General features: G+C 35.6%; 1 protein-coding gene across 1 annotated transcript in view; it reads right to left on the bottom strand.

Moving 5' to 3' along the window:
• The window catches only part of LOC103069424 (zinc finger protein 33B-like), a 29640-nt gene extending 4473 nt beyond the window's left edge, over positions 1–25167 (bottom strand). The window contains 2 exon segments of the mRNA XM_082931416.1: positions 24280–24375; positions 25026–25167. Coding sequence (XP_082787542.1) covers positions 24280–24375; positions 25026–25059 — 130 coding nt within the window. The 5' untranslated portion in view covers positions 25060–25167.
• Between the last annotated feature and the right edge of the window lie 290 nt (positions 25168–25457).

Genomic DNA, 25457 nt, shown 5'->3' with positions numbered 1-25457 from the left:
ATCTATACATCAATAAAAAATAAATTAAAAAAGAAAATACAGAAAAGCAAATGGAAAAAATAAACACCTATAATTTCACCATCCAGAAAAAAATGTAGTCTGTGAAAATATAATAAATAAAAATTAAAACTGTATGTACGTGTGACTGTAGTCTCTAAAGACAAAAAATAGGGACTTCCCTGGTGGTGCAGTGATTAAGAATCTGCCTGCCAAGGCAGGGGACATGGGTTCGATCCCTGGTCTGGGAAGACCCCACATGCCACGGAGCAACTAAGCCCGTGCACCACAACTACTGAATCTGCACTCTAAGGCCCATGAGCCACAACTACTGAGCCCATGTGCCACAACTACTGAAGCCCGTACGCCCTACAGCCCACACGCCACAACAAGAAAAGCCACCGCAATGAGAAGCCCATGCACTGCAATGAAGAGTAACCCCCTGAGGCTTCCCTGGTGGTGCAGTGGTTGAGGGTCCGCCTGCCGATGCGGGGGACACGGGTTCGTGCCCCAGTCCAGGAGGATCCCACATGCCGCGGAGTGGCTCGGCCCATGAGCCACGGCCACTGAGCCTGTGCGTCTGGAGCCTGTGCTCCGCAGCGGGAGAGGCCACAACAGTGAGAGACCCGCGTACCGCAACAACAACAAAAAAAAGTAGCCCCCGCTCGCCACAACTAGAGAAAGCCCATGCACGGCAACAAAGACCCAGCGCAGCCAAAAATAAAATAAAATTTAAAAAAATAAAGAGGAAAAAATAGAAAATAATGGAATAAATCTAAAATTAAAAACCATAATCTGAGAAAATTGTCCAGAGATAAAAGACCTAATCCACATATTCAAAATGACGACCATGAACCTGGAAAAACTGAGCTGCAAGAGTCCTAAGACATACCTTAGTAAAACTACTAAAATGAAGAAAAATCCTCTGGATGAAAAGACTAAGTCTCAACAAAAACATAAATGTAGGTTTGGCAATAAACAAAACAAAGCTCAGCGGAGCACCACTTTCAAGAAAAGGAAGTGGGAGTCAAGCGGTTTTATTCTTTATTTATAATCCTTTAAGTAAGAAGCTATGGAAAAAGGCAAACCAGTTTAGATATTCATGAAGTTAGGTAATAACTATAATCATGAAACCTTCTAGAAGAGAACAAACTTCAAGCAACTGAGATCTGACAGGAGACACTGGCAGAAAAACTGAACAATGAATACATTTAACTGTAGCTCTACGACCAAAATAAGGATGAAAACAAGGACAGAATAATAACACATAAATGTTACATGTCCTGGTGAAACAGAAATAATGTAATTTAAAAACTACAGGAAACAGGAGAGAAGAAACAGGAAATAAGAATAAGCTCAGAAATAGCCACAAGAAAAATAGAGTCTAAAGGATGTCAATAAAACCTGAAAAATCAAATAGAGGGTTAAGTAAGGAAATGGGTACCTAATGCCATTATATCAGTATAAAAGTAGAACGAAAATGTCAGAATTTCCTAATTGCCTCCCCTCCAAAAAGAACAAAGGAAAAAGACCAAATAGAAAAATTCAGTAAATGTGATACACTCATTAAATGTAACAAGACAAAACTAAGACCAAACATAGGAGTCATACCAATAAATATGAATGAGCTTAACTCACCAATAAAACCAAAACGATTTTCAAAGTGAGTCACAGACAAAACCGAAATCTATACTGTATAGGGAAAACACCCTTAGGGAAAATGACACAAAAAGGCTAACAACAAGGGGATGGACAGTATCATTCCAGACAAAGGGAAACAAGAAGGAAGCAGAGGTGCAATCTTGATATCAGGAAGGACAAAGAAACACTTTACAATGCTAAAATCTCTAACTTTGAGTGCAGAAATGACAGTTATGAGTACCTACACACACCAAACAACTTTATGAAGCAGAACTCAGAGAAGCAAGGAAAAACAGAAAAACGCTAATACGAAAAGTATTTAAAGACGGATTAAAGCAAAGAGTGAGGGGTATAGAAAACTTAAATATAATAATTACACACATATTACAAATTCATATCTAATTTTATAATATCAAAACTTATAACAGAAAATATACTTACATCTCAAGGGTACATGAAACATTCACAAAAACTGATATAGATAACATGCATGGGTAATAATACAGTAAAAACAGAAATTAATGGGGAAGAATGACCTTTCATCTGGACCTGAAAAACAACTCTAGTAAACTGCTCTTTGGTGAGAGGGGAAACATAAACCAAAGCTGAATAAGTTCTAAAACGAAAAACTAATGAAAATATTACTTATGAGGATGTATGGGATACATGTACTGGTCAGAAGGAATTTCACAGCATTAGATATTTCTACCAATGAAAAAAGAAAGAATGAAAACAACAATTCTTGACTCAAAAAAACTAGAAAAAGACAATAGTAGTGTAAAAGAAAGTAGGAAGTATGAAGGAAATAATAATGGTAAAAACAGATAAATAATAAATTTAAAATAATAAAGATAAAAAACATCTTCATTTTTAAGGTCTAGCAGTTTTATTAAGGTATGTCTTAGGACTATTTAAGGTATGTTTCCCCAAATTTCTGGTGGTCTCTTTGAATATGTGAATCAGGTTTTTCATTTCTGCACAGTTTTCTTAGATTAGAAGTTAATGAAACAAACAGAAAAAAGAACACATTAAGTCAAAAGCCTGGTTCTTTGAAAAAATTCACATAGGCAAATCACTGCCTAACCTAATCAACAAAATAAGGGGGAGAAATCTCACTATACAAAACAAGAAATGATAAGGAAGAAACAATCACTGAAACAAGGTATGAAGAAATCTTAAAAGACTATTTTTGTACAACTTGACACAAACCCATTTGAAAGAGAAGAAGTAAATAATTTCCTAGGAAAATACAACTTAATCAAAACTTACCCTGGTAGAGACAGAAAATATAAACAGAAAAACTTCCACATAAGAAGCAGAAAATAGCAAGTTTGCCTAAGCAGTAGAATAAGCACCTCTAAACCTTTCACCCAGATTCACAAATTGTTAAACTTCTGCCACATATGCTTTATCTTTCTCTATATAAACCCTTCTTAACCATTAACTATTTTAGTTAAACACTAACATCATGACCCATTACTCCAAATACGTCAGCATTCTATCTCCTAAGAATAAAGGCATGGTCACACTCAAGGAAATTGTACCCTGATAATGTATCATCCATTATACAGTCCATTCAAGAAGAGCAGTATCTCTGAAAATACCTATGTGGTTTTCAGCTATATAAATACCTTCCTTTCACTGAAAAATCCTCCAAAAACAGAGGTATTGCTATCATGAAACTGGATTTCATCAAAATTGTTTTATTTTAAAAATTTCTACATACATTCTGAAATTTACTGAAATATTATGCTGTATTTCTTTGACTTATATTTTTTACTCTAAGTGTCCAAAATTCATCCACACTGCTGTACACAGATATATATACAAGACCACTCTGAGAATGTACTGTAATTTACATACTGATACCCCTATTTGATGGATAGTCTGGTTGATCCTAGTTTTTCTGTTTTATGAATATAGAGACAGTCTTCTATACATCCCTGGTGAATATTTGGAAAAGTGTCCCTAAAGCAGTGCTACTCAAAAGTGGGGTTTGCATATCATTGCCAACCAATATATGTATATAACAAGATGTGATGACATAAATAAACTGAGAGCAACCATTTAGAAACTTTCACAGCAATCTCAAAATAGCTTCAGTGAGGCACAGCTGATGAATCAACTGAATATGTTTAAACTATATAATTTGGTAAGTTCTGACATAATATATATGAATGGATTTATTTCTGGGCTCCATATTCTGATCGACTCCTCTATGTGTCTTTCTTGATGCTAACACCACACTGTCTTTTTGTGTGTGTGTGTGTGGTATGCGGGCCTCTCACTGTTGTGGCCTCTCCCGTTGTGGAGCACAGGCTCCGGACGCGCAGGCTCAGCGGCCATGGCTCACAGGCCCAGCCGCTCCATGGCATGTGGGATCTTCCCGGACTGGGGCACGAACCCGTGTCCCCTGCATCGGCAGGCGGACTCTCAACCACTGCGCCACCAGGGAAGCCCCACACTGTCTTGTTTACCATAACTTTATAATAAGTCTTGAAATCAGGCAGTGTTATTGCTACAACTTAGCTTTTATTTTTCGAAGTTATTTGTTATTCTAGCTCCTTGGCACTTCTATATGAAGTTAAGAATCAGCTAGTCAATTACTGTAAGAAAACCTGCTGGGACTTAGATTGGGATTGTTCTGAATTTACAGTTCTTTTTTTCTTTCTTTATTTTTACAGTTCTCTTTAATGAGAAAAATGTTAAACTATATTGAGCACTTGGATAAATGAACATGTATCATATATAAATGTATACATGTACAGAACATGAAGGTATCTCTCTCCACTTATTTAGGTATTCAATTTCTCTCTGCAATGGTCTATAATATTCAGTGAGGTCTTCCACATCTTTGCCAGATACATCAGCCAAAAAAATATTTTTCACGCTATTGAAAATAATAGTTTAAAATTTTTCATTTTCCAATCAATCGCTGGTAGTATGTAGAAATAAAACTGATTTCTGTATATTGATTTTTATCTTGCAGCCTACATGCACTTAAAAGTTTTAGTCTTTTTTTTTTTTCTTGTAGATTCCATTCTACATAATCATTTTTTTGTGAATAAAGACAGTTCTACTTCTTTTCCACTCTGGCCTCCTTTTCTTTTTCTTCCCTGATTACACTAGCCAGGTTACATTATATTAATGAGTGTGAGTAGACTATTTGTCTCGTTCCTGATATTGTCAAGAAAACTATTCAGTTTTTAAATATTAAGCACAACATTGGTCAGTTTTCTATAAGATGCCCTTTATTTTATTCTTCATTTGAGAGCTTTCATCAGGAATAAATGCTGGATTTTGTCAAATGTTTTTCCTGTATCTACTAAAATGATCATATAGGTTTTTCTTTTGTTTAGTTTTAAAATACGAGGTAATGATAACTGCACAATTGATGGGGGACAGTGCAAAATGAAAATGTGGGGCCACTTGGTCAAATATCATAAACAAAATTATACTTAAAGCTATTAAAATTATGCTTGAGTCTAAAAGTATTTCATTACTTATAAGACTCAATAGATATAGTGATAGAGAACTAACTATATAAACTTACTGCAAAACAGACAACATGGGCTAAATTTCTGATACACTATTTCAAAACATAAATTTTAATATATCTAGAGATAAAGATTCTTGAGAAACAGTTTTCTAAAACTAACTCTCTAAAATAGGTATATGTAAGAGTTTAATTTTATATATTTTTGAATTTTTTTCCTGTGATGAGAATACTTAGGATTTACTCTCTTAACAACTTTCATATATAACACACAGCAGTGTTAATTATATGTATCATGTTGTACATCACATCCCTAGTACTTATTTATCTTATAACTGGAAGTTTGTATCTTTTGATTGTCTTCATCCAATCCACCCCCACCCCACCCCTACCTATGGTAACCACAAATCTCAGCTCTTTTACTAAGACGTCTGTTTTTGAAATATAATTGACCTATGTCGTGCTAGTTCCTGTTATACAACGTAGTGATTCGATATTTTTATAAACTTCAAACTGATCACAAAGATAAGTCTAGTTATATTATGTCACCATACAAAGATATATATAGTTATCGACTATTTTCACCACACTATACATTTCATAACTGTGACTCATTTATTTTGCAACTGGCAGTTTGTTCCTCTTAATCTCCCTCACCTATTACTTTCCTCTCCCTAACTCCCTCTCCGCTGGCAAACACCTGCTCTCTGTTATCTGTAACTCTCTTTCTGTTTTGTTTGTTCATTTGCTTCGTTTTTTTAGATTCCATAAAAAAGTGAAATAATACGACTTCATCTTTGTCTGACTTATTTCACTAGGCATAATACCCTCTAGGTCCATCCATGTTGTTGTAAGTGGCAAGATTTCATTTCTTAGCGGCTAAGTAATATTCGTGTGTGTGTGTGTGTGTGTGTGTGTGTGTGTGTGTGTATGTACTACATCTTTATCCACTCATCTATTGATGCGTGCTTAGATTGCTTTCATATCTTGGCTATTGTAAATAATGATCCAATAAACAAAGGCACATATAGCTTTGCAAATTAGTGTTTTCATTTTCTTCAGATGAATACCCCGAAGTGGAACTGCTGGATCATGTGGTAGTTCTATTTTAAAATTTTTGAGGAATTTTCATACTGTTTTCCATAGTGGCTATACCAGTTTACAGTCCCACCAACAGTGCACAAGGATTTCCTTTTCTCCACATCCTTGCCAACACTTGCTATTTGTTGTCTTTTTGATAAAAGCCATTCTGACAGGTGTGAGGTGATAACTCATTGTAGTTTTGAGTTGCATTTCCCTGAATGATTCATGATGTTGGGCATCTTTTCATGTGCCTGGAAGCCATCTGCATGTCTTCTTTGGGGAAAATGTCTATTTAGATCCTCTGCCCATTTTTAAATCAGCCTGTTTGTTTTTTGATGTTGAGTTTTGTGAGTTCTTTGTATATTTCGGATATTAACCCCTTGTCAGATATGTGGTTTTCAAATACCTTCTCCCATTCAGTAGATGGTCTTTTCTTTTTGTTGACAGTTTTTTTCACTGTGCAAAACTTTTCAGTTTGATTAGTCCTGTTTGTTTATTTTTTTGTTTCCCTTTCCTCAGGAGACATATCCAAAAAAATATTACTAAGACTGATGTCAAAGAGAATACTGCTTATGTTGTCTTCTAGAAGTTTTATGGTTTCAGCTCTTACATTTAAGTCTTTAATCCACTTTGAATTTATTTTTGTGCATGGTGCAAGAAACAGGCAAGTTTGATTCTTTCGAATATAGCTGTCCAGTTTTTTCAAAACTGTTTATTGAAGAGGCTGTCTTTTCCCCATTGTATATTCTTGCTTACTTTGTCATAGATTAATTGACCATATAAATGTGGGTTCATTTCTGGGCTCTATTCTGTTCTATGGATGTATGTTTCTGTTTTTGTGCCAGTACTACACAGCTTTGATTACTGTAGTTCAGCAGTATAGTTTGAAATCAGGAAGCATAATACCTCCAGCTTTTTTTTCCCCTCAAGATGCTTTTGGCTATTTGGGGTCTTTTGTGCTTCTATACAAATTTTAGAATTATTTGTTCTAGTTTTGTAACAAATGCCACTGGTATTTTGATAAGTATTGCATTGAATCTATAGATTGCCTTGGGTAGTATGGTCATTTTAACCACTAATTCTACCATGGGCATGGTATGCCTTTCCATCTGTGTAATCTTTAATTTCTTTCATCAGTGACTTTTAGTTTCCCAAGTACAGGTCTTTTACCTCCTTAGTTAGATTTATTCCTAGGTATTTATTCTTTTTGATGCAACTGTAATGAGACTTTTCTTAATTTACCTTTTTCATAGTCCGTTGTTAGTGTATAGAAATGCAACAGATTTCTATTGCAAAATTTATATCGAATTTTGTATCCGGCAACTTTACCAAATTCATTGATGGGCTCTAGTAGTTTTTTGGCAGTGTCTTTAGAGCTTTCTATGTATAATATCATGTCACCTGCAAACAGTGACAGTTTTACTTCTTCCTTTCCAATTTATACTCCTCTTATTTCTCTTTCTTGTCTGACTGCTGTGGCAAGGACTACCAATACTATGCTGAATAAAAGTGGTGAGAATGAGCATCCTTGGCTTGTTTCTGATCATAGAGGAAATGCTTTTAGCTTTTCATTGCTGAATATGATGTTAGCTGTGGGCTTATCATATATGGCCACATCCCTCTGCACACACTTTGTTGAGAGTTTTATTGTAAATGGATGTAGAATTTTGTCAAAAGCTTTTTCTGCATCTAGTAAGATAATCATATTATTTTTATTCTCCAATTTATTACTGTGTTGTATCACACTGATTGATTTTTAGATATTGAATAATCCTTGCATTCCTGGGATAAATCCCACTGGATCATGGTGTATGATCCTTATAATGTACTGCTGAATTCAGTTTGCTAATATTTTGTTGAGGAATTTTGTATGTATATTCATCAGTGATACTGGTCTGTAATTTTTTTGGGGGGGATATCACTGACTGGTTTTGGTATTAGGGTGATGCTGATCTCCTAGAATGCATTTGAAAGCATTCCTTTCTCTGTAATGGTTTGGAATAGTTTGAGAAGGATAAGTGTTAACTCTTCTCTAAATGTTTGGTAGTATTCACCTGTGAAGGCATCTGGTCCTGGACTTGCAGTTTTTATGATTTTTTTTTTAAATTACTGATTCAATTTCATTACTGCTGATTGGTCTGTTCATATTTTCTATTTCTTCTTGGTTCAGTCTTGGGAGACTGTACATTTTTAGCAATTTGTCCATTTCTTCTAGGTTGACCAAGACTTTAATTTTTAAATGTAAATTTATACAATAGCATTTTAATGTTTCCTCGGACACTTCCTATAATCTGTACAAGAAACCAAAAATGGCTTCAGGATTTGTATATAATTCAAAACACCTGTTTATGCAGTCTATTGCTGTATCTTCAAAAACAAGTTAAAAGGGCTTCCCTGGTTGCACAGTGGTTAAGAATCTGCCTGCCAATGCAGGGGACACAGGTTCGAGCCCTGGTCTGGAAAGATCTCACATGCCGCGGAGCAACTAGGCCCGTGAGCCACAACCACTGAGCTTCGCGTCTGGAGCCTGTGCTCCACAATGAGAGGCCGCAATAGTGAGAGGCCCGTGCAGTGCGATGAAGTGGCCCCCACTTGCCGCAACTATAGAAAAGCCCTCGCACATAAACTAAGACCCAACACAGCCAAAAATAAATTAAAAAAAAAAATTAAAAGTAATTTCAGGGCTTCCCTGGTGGCACAGTGGTTGAGGGTCCTCCTGCCGATGCAGGGGACATGGGTTCGTGCCCCGGTCTGGGAGATCCCACATGCCATGGAGCGGCTGGGTCCGTGAGCCAAGGCCGCTGAGCCTGCACGAGAGGCCCGCGTACCCAAAAAAAAAAAAAAAAAAAAAGTAATTTCAAAACTGACTTCCTTGTTCATAGTTGGTTCATCCAAAATTACATATGAAAATAATATTCTTTTCCATCAAGTTTAATTTCTATTTCTAAACCTGTGACACCAGCTTTGCAATGTAGCAGTTGTTTTCAAGACCAGAGTCTACACTCTGAAGAATTCTAGTGACTACCTGGTACACCCTAATGCACCATCTATGTGTATGCTTTTATTTTGTAATACCTTATTGACTATGATTACTGCCTGAGTGCCAGAGTACAGTCCCAGTACTTAGCCCAGAAAGTTAGTATTTTATGCACGTGCTAAAGGGATAGGCTCCAGGGAGAAGAAGCAAGCTAGCCTCTCGCTGTGGGTTCTCTCTTGGGCCTGCAATCATTGCACTACTGCTCTGGTTCTGCTGCTGCTGTCACCAATGAGGAGGTGGGTCTTGGTCACCCACTCAGGAATACAAGACACCAGACTGCACCAAGCAGCCAGACCAAAAGCTTAGTGAGCGCACACTGCCATTCAATGTATCCTGTCTGTTCACACATAATGCTCCTGAGACTTGCCACACAAATCGCAAGTTCAAAGACAAAACTGTTAGGAATTTTGAGATGGCAACTGTAGAGCATTAAACCAAGTACGGGGCCCCTTCTGAGAGTGCAGTACTGTGTTACTAAACAGGCTGCATATCCATGAAGTTGGCCTTTATACAGAGAATTACACTGACTGCTTCCAAATGTCAAAAAAGCCTTCCTAGGATTAATTCCACTTGGTCATGATGTTGAGCCTTTTAATATATTTTTGGTTTCTAATTGCTAAAATCTTATTTAGAGTTTTTGCATTTATGTTCAAAATACACACTGGTCTGTAGCTTCTTTTCTGACAATGTCTTTGTCTAGTTTGGGTATTAGGGCAATGCTGGCCTCAAAGAATGAATTTCCAGTATAGTCTCCTCCTGAATTTTCTGGAAGCCATTTAGGTAGAATCGGTATTATTTCACGTCTGGCAGAATTCACTAATAAAGCCATCTGGACCTGGGATCTTCTTTGTGGAATCGTTATCTATTTCCTTTGGAGTAAGCTTTGGTAGTCATTTATTTGAAGGAAACTGCCCATTTCATCTAAATTGCTGAATTTATAAAGTTACAGGTCCAATATTCCCTTATTTTTCCTCAAAATATCTGTACAATTTTTAGTGATATCACCACTCCCATTCTTGATATCAATAATGTTTCATCTAGAAAGTTATCAATTTTACTGGTCTTCTCAAAGAACCAGCTTTTGATTTCACTAATTTTCTCAACTATGTTCTCTATTCATTGTTTTCCACTTTGTTTTTTATTATTTCATTTTTTTCTGCTTACTATGGGCTTAATTTGTTCTTTTTTTCTGGATTTTTAAGGTACAAGCAGCTGAAGCGACTGATTTGAGAATTTCCTTCTTATCCAACACAAATTTCACATGTGTGTGTTGGATATATATTCCCATATGCATGAAATTTACGTTATATATTAAATATATAAAATACACTACATGTATGCCACCTACACAGAATTCCATATATATTTCTCTGAGATACACACACACAAAATTAATTTGGTTGCCTAAGAAGAAAGGTCCCAAATCAATTACCTTAGCGGCTTCCACTCTAAAAAACCTGAAAAGAGCAAATTAAATCCGAAAGTAAGCAAAAGAAAAGAAGTAATAAAGATCTGGATGGAAAATAATGAAATCAATGAAATATTATATCAATTTTATGTTACCTATATAAAAAAATCTTATATATAAATTTCCCACAAATTCTTTTTCCCCCTTTTTTTTTTTTTTTTCGGCCGTGCCATGGCGCTTGCAGGATCTCAGTCAGTTCCCTGACCAGAGACTGAACCTGGGCCATGGCAGTGAAAGCCCGGAATCCTAACCACTAGGCCACCAAGGAATTCCCACCCACAAATTCTATTTTCATTAAAAGTTCAACATACTTTCTAATTTCCCCTTTGAATTCTTCTTTGAACCATGGGTTATGTAGAAGTGCATTACTAAGTTTCTAACTGCAGTTGACTCTTGAACAATGCAGGGGTTAGGGGCACTGACCCTTCACACAGTTGAAAATCCACAGGTAAAATTACCATCAGCCCTCCATAGCCAGGGTTCCATCCATGGATTCAACCAACAATGGACCATGGAGTACTGTAGTATGTAGTGAAAAGAATCCAGTATAAGTGGACCTGTGCAGTTCAAACGCATGTTATTCAAGGTTCCACTGTATTTAGGGATTTTACAAATCTTTCTGTTACCGATTTTTAATTGAACCAGATTTAACTCTATTTTGGTAAAAGAAAATACTTTAAATGATTTGTATCCCTTTAAATTTATTCAGACTTGTTTTATGTCCAAAAATGTAGTAATCTACCTTGGTAAATATTTATGTGTCCTTAAAAAGAATGTGTATTCCACTGGTTTGGGGAGGGGAGGGATACTTTATAACTGTCAATTAAGTCAATTTGGTTATTTAGTGTTGTTCAAGTCTACTATATCTTTGTGCTCATTTGCCATTTCCTTCTTCTATTGGTTACTGGGAGACAGAGGCTGAAACATCTGACTATAATTATGGATCTGTCTTCTTCAAGTTGTATCAGTTTCTTCTTCACACACTTTGAAAAACTTTAATAGTGGCATTAAAGCCTAGGATTGTTAAATTCTTTTGATAAATTTAATCTCATCATTATTTTAAAAATCATTTCACTAGCAATATCCTTGGCTTTGAAATGTATTCCATCTGATACTGACACAGCACTGCAGCCTTTTAAATAAGTATTCATTCCAAGGTGCCTTACTGCTCACTCTGAGGCAAGACTTTTCTAAGTATTCTACCTAACACTCTGTGAATTACGACTTTTTCCACTCTGGCTGGTGAGAACAGTCTTTTTCCGGGCCCTCTGTGAGTGCTGTACACTGTGTCTTCCAGTCATTTTCAAATTTTCTTTAATTTCTTCACTATATGAGCTGATCAATATTCTGCTGAATACTCAAGGACAATCCACTGTAGATATCCAGACTTTTCTCTCTGTGCAGTTACTGCCTATTTTGTCCTCTGTCCTGTGAACTGTAAGCAGCCTTAATCTCTTTGGACTGTCAACTCCAATTCCTAATTTAGCAAGAGTACAAGGCTCTATCAGGGTTCAGTGACCTGGAGGGTGATCACAGACCTCAAGTCCTATGTTTTCTGGCTCTGAGTAATTTCTGCCATTGGTTAGTTGATGACTACTGTCTTGAAATTCACTGTTTCATTTACTTTGTCTGATCGTTTTGGTTGTTTCAGATCGGACGGTAAATCCAGTCCCTATTATTCCATCTTGGCTGGGTGTAGAAAATTATTTTTTTTAACAGAAACTTTAAAGCATAATTTTACATTTGAATCTAATACAGGAATACCTCATTTTACTGTGCTTCACTTTATTGAGATTCACAGATACTGCATTTTTTACAAATTTGTGGCAACAAATTGTAAAAGGAAGGTTTGTGGCAACCCTGCAACACTGTCTTTTTTCCAACAGCATTTGCTCACTTCATGTTTCTGTGTCACATCTGGTAATTCTTACAATATTTCAAACCTGCCACCAGCAAAAAGATTATAACTCACTGAAGGCTCACATAATGGTTAGCATTTTTTAGCAATAAAATATTTTTAAATTAAGATACATATATTGGCTTTTTTTGGACATAATGCTATTGCACACTTAACAGTCTACAGTATAGTATAAATAAAACTGTTATATGCACTGGGAAACCAAAAGATTGTTATGACTCACTTTACTGGGATATATCGCTTTAGTGGAACCAAACCCACAATGTATCCAAGTTTTGCCTGTAATAAAAAACGCAAAGCCTATATTTTGTATGTCTTTGCTCTGTATCTTTTGCTTACGCTTTATGAAAATATTTATCAATAATATATTTTAAATCTTTAAAGAAAACAGAAACACCAATTCCTCATCACAGTTTGAGATATAAAAGTGTATCTCAAGGATATTAGTATAAAACTAGATCAAAGGGAATGTGTATATTCAACTATAAAAGGTAATAACAAATTGTTTTCCGACGTGATCTGGCCATAGCACTGAATAAAACATTCATTTCTCTGCACTATAAACAATATTTGGTATTGTTAGACTCTACAATTCTTTTTATTTAAATAGATATAAAGTGGTATTTAATTCTAGTCTTATTATGCATTTCTCTATTACCAATGAAGCTTTGCATCTTTGCCTTATGACCATTTTTTAAAAATTGAGCTGTATTTTTATATTAACTTATAAGAGGCTAACATTCATCACATTTTTGAGTATTTGCTATGTGCATTATTCTAGGAAGTGGAGACACAGCTGAAAAGAAAACAGGCAAAATCTCTGCTTTCATGAACCTTACATCCCAGTGGAGAGACACAGTAATGATACGTGTAAGTAACACACTACATGCATTAACTTCAATTTAGAAAACTCTCCTATCTTTTGACAATGATTTGCAGTGCCAGATCTATCCAAAGATCAAGTTCCCATACATGGAAAGGTCATCTTCTGGGTTCTCCTTGAACCAAACCAACAAACCAAATTACCACAGGCTTATTATATATCTCAATCATTTTCTGGGTTCTAACTTTTTAAGGGGTAACTTGACTTCTTGAAAACAACAAACACAACAAAGTTCATAGGAACTCCAATTAGAATTAATTGAATAGATACATGAATTTAGAGAGGAATACATCTTTATGATGTTGGCCCTTCCAGTGATCAGCCAGATACATATATTCACATATATGAAGCTTCTTTAAGTTTTTCAGTAACATTTTACATTTTTTATATAAAGGTACTCCATGTATGTTTAAAACAAGCTATCAGAAACATATACACATTTCCTACTGACCGTAAAACACACTGTCACTTTGAGAAAAGCAGGACACTGTTCCAGCTCCGGGCTCCAGAGCAATGGTGCAGTGCTTTTCACCCAGAGATAGAGGCAGGCCATAAGAAGAGAGAACTCAGAATCTCTTCTCAAGAACATTCACTTTGTGTGGAACAGAGTGTAGGTAAGTTCAAGCCTAAGGTCACCACTGAAAACAATGAAATTTCAGTGATAAGTAATTAAGAGACTAGTAGCTCCATGAGAGCAAAAAGCTAAGCCACAGACCAACTAAAAATATACCAGAAAGAACAAGGGAGAGAGACAAGTAAGAAGAGGCATCTAAAGCTATGGGATTTGTTCCTATCTACCAAAAAAAACTCATGTAAATACACTCATACACCCAGATTTCCTACAGTAATAATTTTCTTATATTTTCCGGGAGGTGATTTCCTAAATCGTGACATGAAGGGCAACATCAAAGACTACCATCTGAAAGGGGCTCAAATTATTGGACCAATCTGTACAGCAATATATGATGCAGGACACTGTTGGAAACAGCAATCAGTTAATTAGTAGAGGCTAATAAAAAGAAATGAAATTGGGTCATTTGTACATATGTGGATGGACCTAGAGTCTGTCATATAGAGTGAAGTAAGTCAGAAAAACGAATATCGTATATTAACATATATACATGGAATCTAGAAAAATGGTACAGATGAACCTAGTTGCAGGGCAGGAATAGAAACGTAGATGTAGAGAACGGACGTGTGGACACAGGGGGAAGGGGAGGGTGGGATGAATTGGGAGATTAGGTTTGTCATAAATGCACTACCATGTGTAAAACAGATAGCTAGTGGGAACCTGCTGTATAGCACAGGGAGCTCAGCTTGGTGCTCTGTGACAACCTAGATGGGTGGGATTGGGGGTGGAGGGAGGGAGGTCCAAGAGGGAGGGGATATACGTATACATATAGCTGATTCACGTCATTGTACAGCAGAAACTAACACAACATTGTAAAGCAATTATACTCCAATAAAAAAAAGAAAAAAAGAAAGGGACAGGAAAAAAAAACCACAACAATTAGCAGAGGCTAAATGCCAAGGTGTGATACCAACAGAGGCAGAGAAGTTAAAGAGATCAGCAAAAGAGATTATATTAATCAGGACTCTGCAGAGAAAGAGAACCAATAGGAGATACATATATATATATATACACACATATATGTATATATCTACAGATAGATACAGAGAGAGAAAGAGAGGTTTATTAAAGAAATTAGTTTATGCAGTTAAGACCAAGAGTCTCACATCTGCTGTCTGCAAGGTAGAGAACCAGGGAAGCCAGTGATAATTCCCTAGTCAAAGGTCTGAGAACTAGGGGAGCCCATAGTGTAACTCCCAGTTGAGGTCAAAGGCCTGAGAACTAAGGGGCTGCTGGTATAACTCTCAGAGTCTAAAGACCAAGAACCAGGAGTTCTGATGTCTGAGAGCAGGAGAAGATGGACATCCCAGCTCAAAAAGAAACAATGTGCCCTTCAACTGTCTTTTTGTTCCATTTGGGCCCCAACAGACTGGATGATGCCCACGTTGGTGAGGGTGGATCTCTTTACTCAAGTCTAGTGAATCAAGTGCTAATGCTTCCAGAAACATCCTCCAAGATACATCTAGAAATAATGTTTTAGCAGCTACCCAGGCATCCTTTCAGCCACTCAAGTTGACATGTAAAATTAACCATCACAGAGACACTCAATGAGCACCCTGTTAACATCATTGTCATTCTAAGAACAGTGTATATGCCCAAGGCAGAGCTCTATGACAAGTGACATCAGAGACAGCACACTGTGGGAGAAAAAGATTTCACTCAAATAGTCCAGCCAAGTCACCAAACAAATATTGATAAGTAAGCAAAAATAACAAGCTCTGCAGAGAAAGAAGGAATCACCATGAGGGTAGGTACAAAATATTATCTAAAGTATTTTTTTTTAATTACAAGACATACAAAGAAACAGGAAAATTCCACATATAGTGGAAAAATAGCAGAACTAGAAAGAATGGAAACCGCTTGTGAGAGGATGCAGATACTGGACTTAGCAGACCTCAAAACAGCTATTATAAATATGTTCAAAAAACCACCAAGCCTAAAGAAGTAAATATTGGTATGAAGACACCTCGTGACATATAGAGTAAGAATAAAGAGAGAGAACAAAATTAAAATTCTAGATTTGAAATTTATAATAACTGCAACAGAAATTCACTGGAAGGGCTCTAAAGTAGATTGAAGCTTACAGGAAGAAGAACTAGTAAACCTGATGATAGATCAATCAACAAAATGCAATCTAAAGAACAGAGAGAAAAGAGAATGAACAAAGCCTCAAGTAAATGAAGGACACTGTTAACTACATTAATATTCATAAAGGGAGTACCAGAAGAAGAGAAAAAGAGCAAGGAGCAGAAAAAATATTCAATGAAATGATGGCAAAAATCCTGCAAACGTAAAGAAAAATATTAATCTGCAAATTCAACAAGATAAACTCCAAGTGGGTAAACACAGAGATCCATGCCAAGAAGCAGCAGGTAAAAATATTTAAAAAACAAATACAAAACTTCATAAGCATCAAGAGAAATTCAACTATTAACACACAAGGAACTCCAATAAGATTAACACCTGACTTCTCATCAGAAACAACAGAGTCCAGGAAGTGGGAGGACATATTCAATGTGCTGGGGTAAAAAAATCTGCCAACCAAAATAGCAGAAATATTGAAAACTGAAGATGAAATAAATCCACAGATTAAAAAACTAAAAGAAAGCAAAAACAAAACAAGAACCCACTGCTACTAGACCAGTCTTACAAGCAATAAATTCTTCAGACTGTAAGCAAGTGATCCTAGTCACTAGTTCAAATCCACAAAGATTGTAGGTAAAAGTAATTAGTAATTTTAAAGGATGGTATAAAGGCAAATTTCTTCCCCTAACAATTTTACCAAGGCAGTGAATAAGTCAGCATGTATGTAATTGTATTGTAGTGCTGGGCCTGTAGCATATAAAAATGTAACATATTTGACAATAAAGCAAAATAAGACAGAGGGACAAAGCCATGATGGAGTAAGGAAATGACCCTGGATGGTAATGTGAATCCACAGGAACAAATGAAGCAGAAATGGTGAACAAGCAAGTTAATGTAACAGACCATAAATACATACTTGCTATCCATTCTTGTCTCAGTCCCTTTAAGAAACTTCAAATTATATAAAGTAATAAGTACAACAATGTATCGTTGGGATTTAAGCATATTCAGATGTACTATGTACAAAAGTAATAACACAAAAAGAGAAAAGAAAATATAGAGCTATATATGAGTAACATTTCTATACCTCACTGGAGATAAGGTAGTATAAACCTGAAGTCATTCTGAAAAGGTAAGAATTTATTAAGTAAATCCTATAGCAACCACTAGGAAAATAATTTTTTAAGTAAAATTATCATTAAAGGAATCAACATGCTACACTAAAATATACCCACTTAATGAAAAAGAAGGCAGTAATAAAAAGAACACAGGCTCAAAAAGGCACATGTAAACACCAAAAAGTAAAATGGCAGGTGTAAATCCAACTATATGAATAATAACAAACTTGGAATGCACTGAAAAATCCAGTAAAAAGACAGCAATTGTCAGGTTGAATAAAGTGTGAGAATCCAAACACATGCTGTCTACAAGAGATACTCTTTTTATTCAAAGCTACAAATAGATCGAAAATTTTAAAAACAGAATAACATATAACAAGTATACAACATCTATAAGGCTGGAGTGGCTATGCTAATATCAGACAAAATACACTTTAACATAAGAGATGTTACTAAAGATAAGGAGGAGCATTATATAATGATAAAAGAGTTAACTGATAAAGGAGACATAAATCTAAGTGCATATATGCTGCTAACAACACAGTTTCAAAATGCATGAAGTGAATACAGAATTGAAAGGTGAAACACACACATCAACAATAATAATTAGTTTAACATCCCACTTGCAGTAATGCATAAAACAACTGGGCAGAATATGAAGAAAAAACAAAGAAACAAAAAAGAAGGCACAAATAGCACTATAAATCAACCAGATCTAACATTCATAAATACAAAACTCCACTCCAAAGTCACAGAATACACATTCTTCAAAAGTACACATGAAACATGCCCCAGAAGAGACGTAAAATGATTCTGCCAGCACGATGGAAGGAAATTACAAATCAATAATACAAAAGAATTTTGAAAATTCACAAATAGGAGCAAATTAAATAACACATCCCTACATAAAAGAGTCAAAAAAGCAGTAAACAAGGGAAATTAGAAAAATACTTTGAGATGAATAAAAATGAAGACAAAACATACCAAGATTATGAGACACACGTAAACCAGTACTTATAGGGCAATTTATACCTGCAAATAACACTATTGAAGGAGAACGATCTCAAATCAATAACCTAACCCTCTCCCTTAGAAAAACGGGGTGGGGGGGAAGCAATACAAACTCAAGGCAAGCAGAAGGAGAGAAATGAGATTAGAGTAAAAATTAATGAAACAGAGAACAGAAAGAAAATAGATAATTCTTTGAAAGGATTAACAAAACTGACAAATCCCTAGTTAGACTGACAGAGAAGATTCAAATTACTAATTACAGATGAAAGATGGTATATACACTAGGGATATAATATACTAACATTACAAAATTGTAATATTTTATACATTACAAAACCAAAAATAATTGTAAAGAAATGTTATGAACAATTATATGCCAACAAATTAGATAACTTTAATGAAAGGCAAACATTCCTGAAATTAGGAAAACATACAGAAAATGACTCAAGAATAAACAGAAAAATTTGAAAAAACCTGTAACAAGTAAAAACACTGAATTAGTCATTTTAAAACTTCCCATAAAAGGGCTCAGGTTCAGATGGTTTCACTGGTGAATTTTACCAAACACTTAGAAATAATTAATATTAATTATTCAAAAAGATGGAAAAGATCATTTCCTAACTCATTCTATGAGCCCAATATTACCCTGGTACCAAAATCAAACATCAGAAGATACAACTACAGATCAATATCCAAGAATACTAAGATCAACATTTTATGAGTACTGAAGACCCACAAATCCTCAACAAAACACTATCAAATTTTATCCAGTAACGTATAAAAAGGATTATAAAGGATGATCACATGGAACTTACCCCTCTAAAGCAAGGTAGGTTTATCATTTGAAAACAGTAAATGAGTGGCAACTCTGTGCTCTCCTAACTCACTCCACCTGGAGGGTGACTTCTCTGCACTCTCCCTGTGCCTCACTCCAGCTCATGGGTATCTTCCAGAAAGGAACTTCCACACTAGTCTGGTACCCTGACTGTTGCAACTGCTACAATCTTAGAGAGACACCTCTAAGATCACCTGGCTCTGGTGGCTAGCAGGGCTTATACCTGTGGTCCCACAGAATTATATATCTGCACTTTTTACAAGGTACTGCCTGAGGGTCTGGCCTCCAATCAGCCTGAATCTAGATTCTGAGTGAGATCCTCTGCTTTGGGACACTGATAGGTCTTGGAACACCCTCACATATTGGGAGCCACTAAAAATAAATTAGGCTGTTTAGACAATAGGAAAGTTTTAAAGGACAACCAAGAGCTAGGGCAGAGTTGAAGAGTAAAACATATCTCTTACATGAGACTACTCCTTCAAGAGTGGAGAGAGGCTATTTTATCTAATACATAGAAACCAACACAGATCACAAGGATTCAACCCCAAAGAGGATATAACGTTTGTAAATATTTATGCACGCAACACAGCAGCACCTAAATGTAAAGGAAATACTAAGAGACCTAAAGAGAGAAACTGATGGCAATACAACAATAGTAGGGATGATAATATCCCACTTTTGTCAATGGATAATCCAGACAGAAAATCCATATGGAAACACTGGACTTAATCAACACATCAGACCCGATTAATTAACAGATATACACAAAACATTCCACCCAAAAGCAACAGAATACACATTCTTCTCAAATGTACAAGGAACATTCTCTAGGATAGATCATGTGTTAGCCCACAAAATACGTCTTAACAAATTCAAGAAGACTGAAATCATATCAAGCATCTTTTCCAACCACAATGATATAGAATGAAAAAAACCAATTACAAGAAGAAAATTGGAAAGTTCACATATATTTGGAGACTAAACAAAATGCTAGTGAACACCAATGAATCGAAGAATTCAAAGGAGAAAAAAAACTATCTTGAGACAAGTGAAAATGTAAACACAATAGACCAAAACTCACAGGATGAAGTGAAAGTTTTAAGCATGAAATTCATAATGACAATGCTTACATCAAGAAATAAAAAAACTCTCAAATAAACAACCTAACTTTACAACTCAAAGAACTAGAAAAAGAGGGAGAAATGAAGCCCAAATTAGTAGAAGAGGAAATAACAAAGACTAAAGCAGATAAAAATGAAATAGGGACTAAAAATACAGTAGAAAAGATCAATGAAACTAAGAGTTGGTTCTTTGAAAAGATAAACAAAATTGAGAAACCTTTAGACAGTCTCACAGTGAGAAAAAGAAGACTCAAACAAATAATACCAAAAACAAAAAAGAAGATGTTACAAGTGACACCTCAGAAATACAAAGGGTAAGAGACTACTATAAAAAACTATACCACAATAAATTTCACAACTAGAAGGAATAAATTCCTAGAAATATACAACCTACCAACACTGAATCAGGGAGAAATTAAAAATCTTAACAGGCCAATTACTAGTAAGAAGTTTGAATCAATAATCAAAATAACTCCCAGCAAACAAAAGCCTAGGACCAGACAGCTTCACTGGTGTATACTAACAAACAAAGAATTATTACCAATCTTCCTCAAACTCTTCCAAAAAATTAATAGGGAGGGACACTTCCAAATTCATTTTAGAAGGCCAGCATGACCCTGTTACTAAAACCTGACAAAGACACTGGAAGAAAAGAAAATTACAAGCTAATATCCCTGATGAAGACAGACACAAAAATCCTCAACAAAATATTAGTAAATCAAACTCAACAATCCACTAAAGGCAGCATACACCACAATGCAGTGGAATTTATTCCAGGAATGAAAGGATGAGTCAACATCTGGAAATCAATGTGATATACATATTAGGAAAGGATAAAGATCAATGATCATCTCAATAGATGGGAAAAAAAAAAGCATCTGACAAGATTCAACACTCATTCGTGATCAAAACTCTCAACAAAGTGGGTAGTGAGGAAATGTACCTCAACATAATACAGGCCATGTATGACAGGACCACTGCTAAAATCATACTCAATGGTAAAAAGCTGAAAGATTTTTCTGTAAGATCAGGAACAAGACAAGGATGCCCATTCTTGACACTTCTATTCAACATGGTATTGGAAGTCCTAGTCAGAGGACGTAGGCAAGAAAATGTAATAAAAGCCATACAGGGACTTCCCCACCAGAGAAGATAAGACTCCGCGGTCCCAAGGCAGGCGGCCTGGGTTCAGTCCCTGGTCAGGGAACTACATCCCACATGCATGCCACAACTAAGAGTTTGCGTGTCACAACTACAGAGCCTGCCTGCCGCAACTAAGACCTGGTGCAACCAAATAAATAAATTAATTTAAAAAAAGCCATTGAAATCAGAAAGGAAGAAGTAAACTGTCATTATTTACAGATAACATGATATTACACATAGAAAACACCAAAGACTCCATCAAAAAACTTTTAGAATGAATGAATTCAGTAAAGTTGGAGGATACAAAATCAACATACAAAAATCTGTTGTTTCTATAGATTAATACAAACTATCAGAAGGAGAAAGTAAGAAAACAATCCCATTTAAAACTGCATCGAAGAGAATGAAATACCTAAAAATAAATTAAACCAAGTAGATAAAAGACCTGCATATTGAAAACTATAAGACAGTGATAAAAGAAACTGAAGAAGACACAAATAAATGGAAAGTTATTCCATGCTCATGGACTGAATTATATTATTAATATGTTCATAAGACCCAATGCAATCTACAGATTCAAAGCAATCCCTATCAAAACTTCAACAGCATTTTTCAAAGAAGTAGAACAAACAATCCTAAAATTTGTATAGACCCACAAAAGACTCCTAACAGCCAAAGCAATCTTGAGAACAAAGAACAAAGCTGGAAGTATCACACTTCCTGATTTCAAACTATACTACAAAGCTATAATAATCAAACAGCATGGTACTGGCGTAAAAACAGATACATAGATCAATGGAACAGAACGGAGATCCCCAAAATAAACCCATGCATACATAATCAATTAATTTAAGACAAAGGATCCAAGAATATACAACATGGAGAGGACAGTCTGTTCCATAAATGGTGTTGGGAAAACTGTATAGCCACATGCAAAACTAACTCAAAATGAATTAAAGATGGGAACATAAAACCTGAAACCATAAAACTCCCAGAAGAAAATATAGGCAGTAATAAGCTCCTTGATAGTGGTCTTGACAATGATTTTTTATTTTTGGATTTGAAACCAAAAGCAAAGTCAACAAAAGCACAATAAACACGTGGGACTACATCAAACTTCAAAGCTTTAGCACATAAAAGGAAACCATCAACAAAATGAAAAAAGCAACCTACTGATAGGAGAAAGTATTTAGAACTATGTATTTGATAAAGGGTTAATATCTAAAATACATAGAAAACTCATACAATTCAATAGCAAAAAAAAAAAAATCTGATTTAAAAATGAGCAGAGGATATGAACAGACATTTTTCCAAAGAAGACATGTAGATGGCCACGGAGCACATGAAAAGGTGCTCTACATCATTAATCATCAGGGAAACGTAAATCAAAACACTACTTTTTTAAAAATTAAAATATATTTGACATATAACTTTATAAATTTAAGGTGTACAACATGTTGCCTTGACAAATTTATAAGCTATACTGTGACTGCCACTGTAGCAATAATTAGCACAACTATCATGTTACATAATTACCATTTCTTTTTAGTAGTTAGAAGAATTAAGTTCTAGTCTCTTTAAGTTCTAGTCTCTTAGCAAATTTGATGATTATAATACCATACCTCTATTCACTATACTGTTCATTAGCTCTCTAAGGCTTATTTACTGATTACAAGTTGGTACCCTTAAATAGCATGTCCTATTTCCTCATCTTTCATCCTCTGGTAACCACCACATCACTCTCTTGTTTTTAAGAGTTTGGCTTTTTCAGACTCCACATATAAGTGATATCATATAGTAACCTGTCTTTCTCTATCTGACTTATCTCACTTAGCATAATGTGTTCAAAGCCCATCCATATTGCAAATAGCAGGATGACCTCTTCTCGTGGCTAGATAATATTCCACTGTGTATACCTGTATTCCACTGTGTATGCACTGTGTATATATCACATCTTTTTTATCCATTCATCTGTTGATGGGCACTAAGATTGTTTCCATACCCTGGCTACTGTGAATAATGCTGCAATAAACATCAGAATGCATATATCTCTTCAATATCCTGTTTTCATTTTGGGGGGGTATACAACCCAGAAGTATAAATACTGGGTCATATTCTAGTTCTATTTCTAGTTTTTTGCAGAACCTGCATACTGTTTTCCAAAGTGCTTGAACCAATTTACATCTTAACCAACGGTGTACAAGGGTTCGCTTTTCTCCACATCCTTGCCAACACATCTTAACTCTTGTTTTCTTGATGCTAACCATTCTAACTGGTGTGATGTGATATCTCATTGTGGCTTTGATGTGCATTTCCCTAGTGATTAGTGATGTTGAGCATCTTTTCACATACCTGTGGCCATTAACAACACTACTTCTATAAACTCATTAAGACACATTATTTTCTTCACACTACACTCAGCTCTTACAGTATAGCAGGTACTCAAAAATTACTTGTCAAAAAATGGCCAATAACAACAGGAATGCAGAGCAATGGAGGTAGTAAGGCAGGCAACTGAAATTGCTCTGAGAATCACAGAGTAACCAAGAAAAACAACAGTAAAGATGATGTGGGCAAAAACTGGACTACTGACAAATTTAAGAATGATGAATATTCACAAAGTGAATCGAAAGGAGAACATTTTTTGTAACAGTGGTATTTGGAGGTTTGATTCAAAATATCAGTATTTTAAGTCACTTATATAAGGATTAAACTCTCTAATGTGATATTCTTCAAAAAAACATTGTAAAGTTGTCAATCTCTGGACTAATAAATTCCCTGATGTTCATTTGTTCAGTACACATTAACTCACCTGGGAAGCTCTGTCTTGGGAATTCTTCCTCCAGTATCCATGGCTCCTCTCCTTGCTCCAGCCTGAAGATCACCTCTGGTTTGGTAACACAATACCCTGTCAAAATGAAATAATTTAGGAGTTGGACCGGGTGGCCTAGACTTCAGGGCCTCTGAAAGAGAAGGAAGCTTCTAGAGCTGGTCAATGAAAGTGCCACTGAACATTTCCTTGGAGAAGTAAATACAAATGTCTTCCTGGTGCCCAAAAGTGACCAATAAACATTGACTCCTGACTTCCAATCTTAAATATCATTAAACTCTACAGAATGTCCATATGTTTCTTAATTAAAAGCATTTTTTTCATTATAAATTTATGGCCAGGATGAGGGTCTGATTTAAGATTCTCAGGCATTTATTATAACTTGATGCCTTAGTCAGTTCGGGCTGTTATAACAGAATACCACAGACCAGGAGGCTTAAACAACAGAAATTTATTTCTCACAGTCTGGAGGCTGAGAAGTCTGAGATCAAGGTGCCAGCATGGTCAGAATCTGGTGAGGCCTCTCTTCTCGGTGTGCAGACAGCTATCTTTTGGCTGTGTCCTCACATGGTGGAGAACACAGAAAGATCCCTTTTCTCCTCCTGTTTTTGTAAGTGCATTAATCCCACCATGAGGATCTAATAATTTAATCTAACCCTAATTGAGGATTAGGGTTTAAAAGAAAAATTTAAAATGTCATTTAGAATTACATAATAAACAGACCTTACCCACTGAGACAAGGTTACTGTAGTTCTCCAGCATCACATCTTTGTAAAGGGACCTCTGAGTTGGGTCCAGGTGCTGCCACTCCTCTTGAGTGAAGCCCACAGTCACATCCTTAAATGATACCGATCCCTGGAATTTCTGTTCAATCTGAAATATTCAGAATTAAGGTGACATGGAAAAAGATGTATGGAAACAAATCCTTACCATGATTACTGTTTACAGATTACCAAATTGGTTTGCAGAATGTTTCTTTTGCTTTATACTCTGGGAGAAGAAGAGAAATCATAGTAGAAATATTCTGCCATTGCATTAATTATTAATTATCAAGCCCGCACAATGGATCTGGAACTATGCTAGTCCTTGGAAATACTAAGATTACTAAAAATCATCCTGTATTCAAGAAGCATATAATCTGGTAAGAAAACTTGCAGTAA

Source organism: Lipotes vexillifer, unplaced genomic scaffold (genome assembly GCF_000442215.2).
Source record: "Lipotes vexillifer unplaced genomic scaffold, Lipotes_vexillifer_v1.1 scaffold1181, whole genome shotgun sequence".
Classification (NCBI taxonomy): Eukaryota; Metazoa; Chordata; class Mammalia; order Artiodactyla; family Lipotidae; genus Lipotes; species Lipotes vexillifer.
The sequence above is the reverse complement of the archived record's forward strand: the minus strand, read 5'-3'. Positions and strand labels throughout refer to the sequence as shown.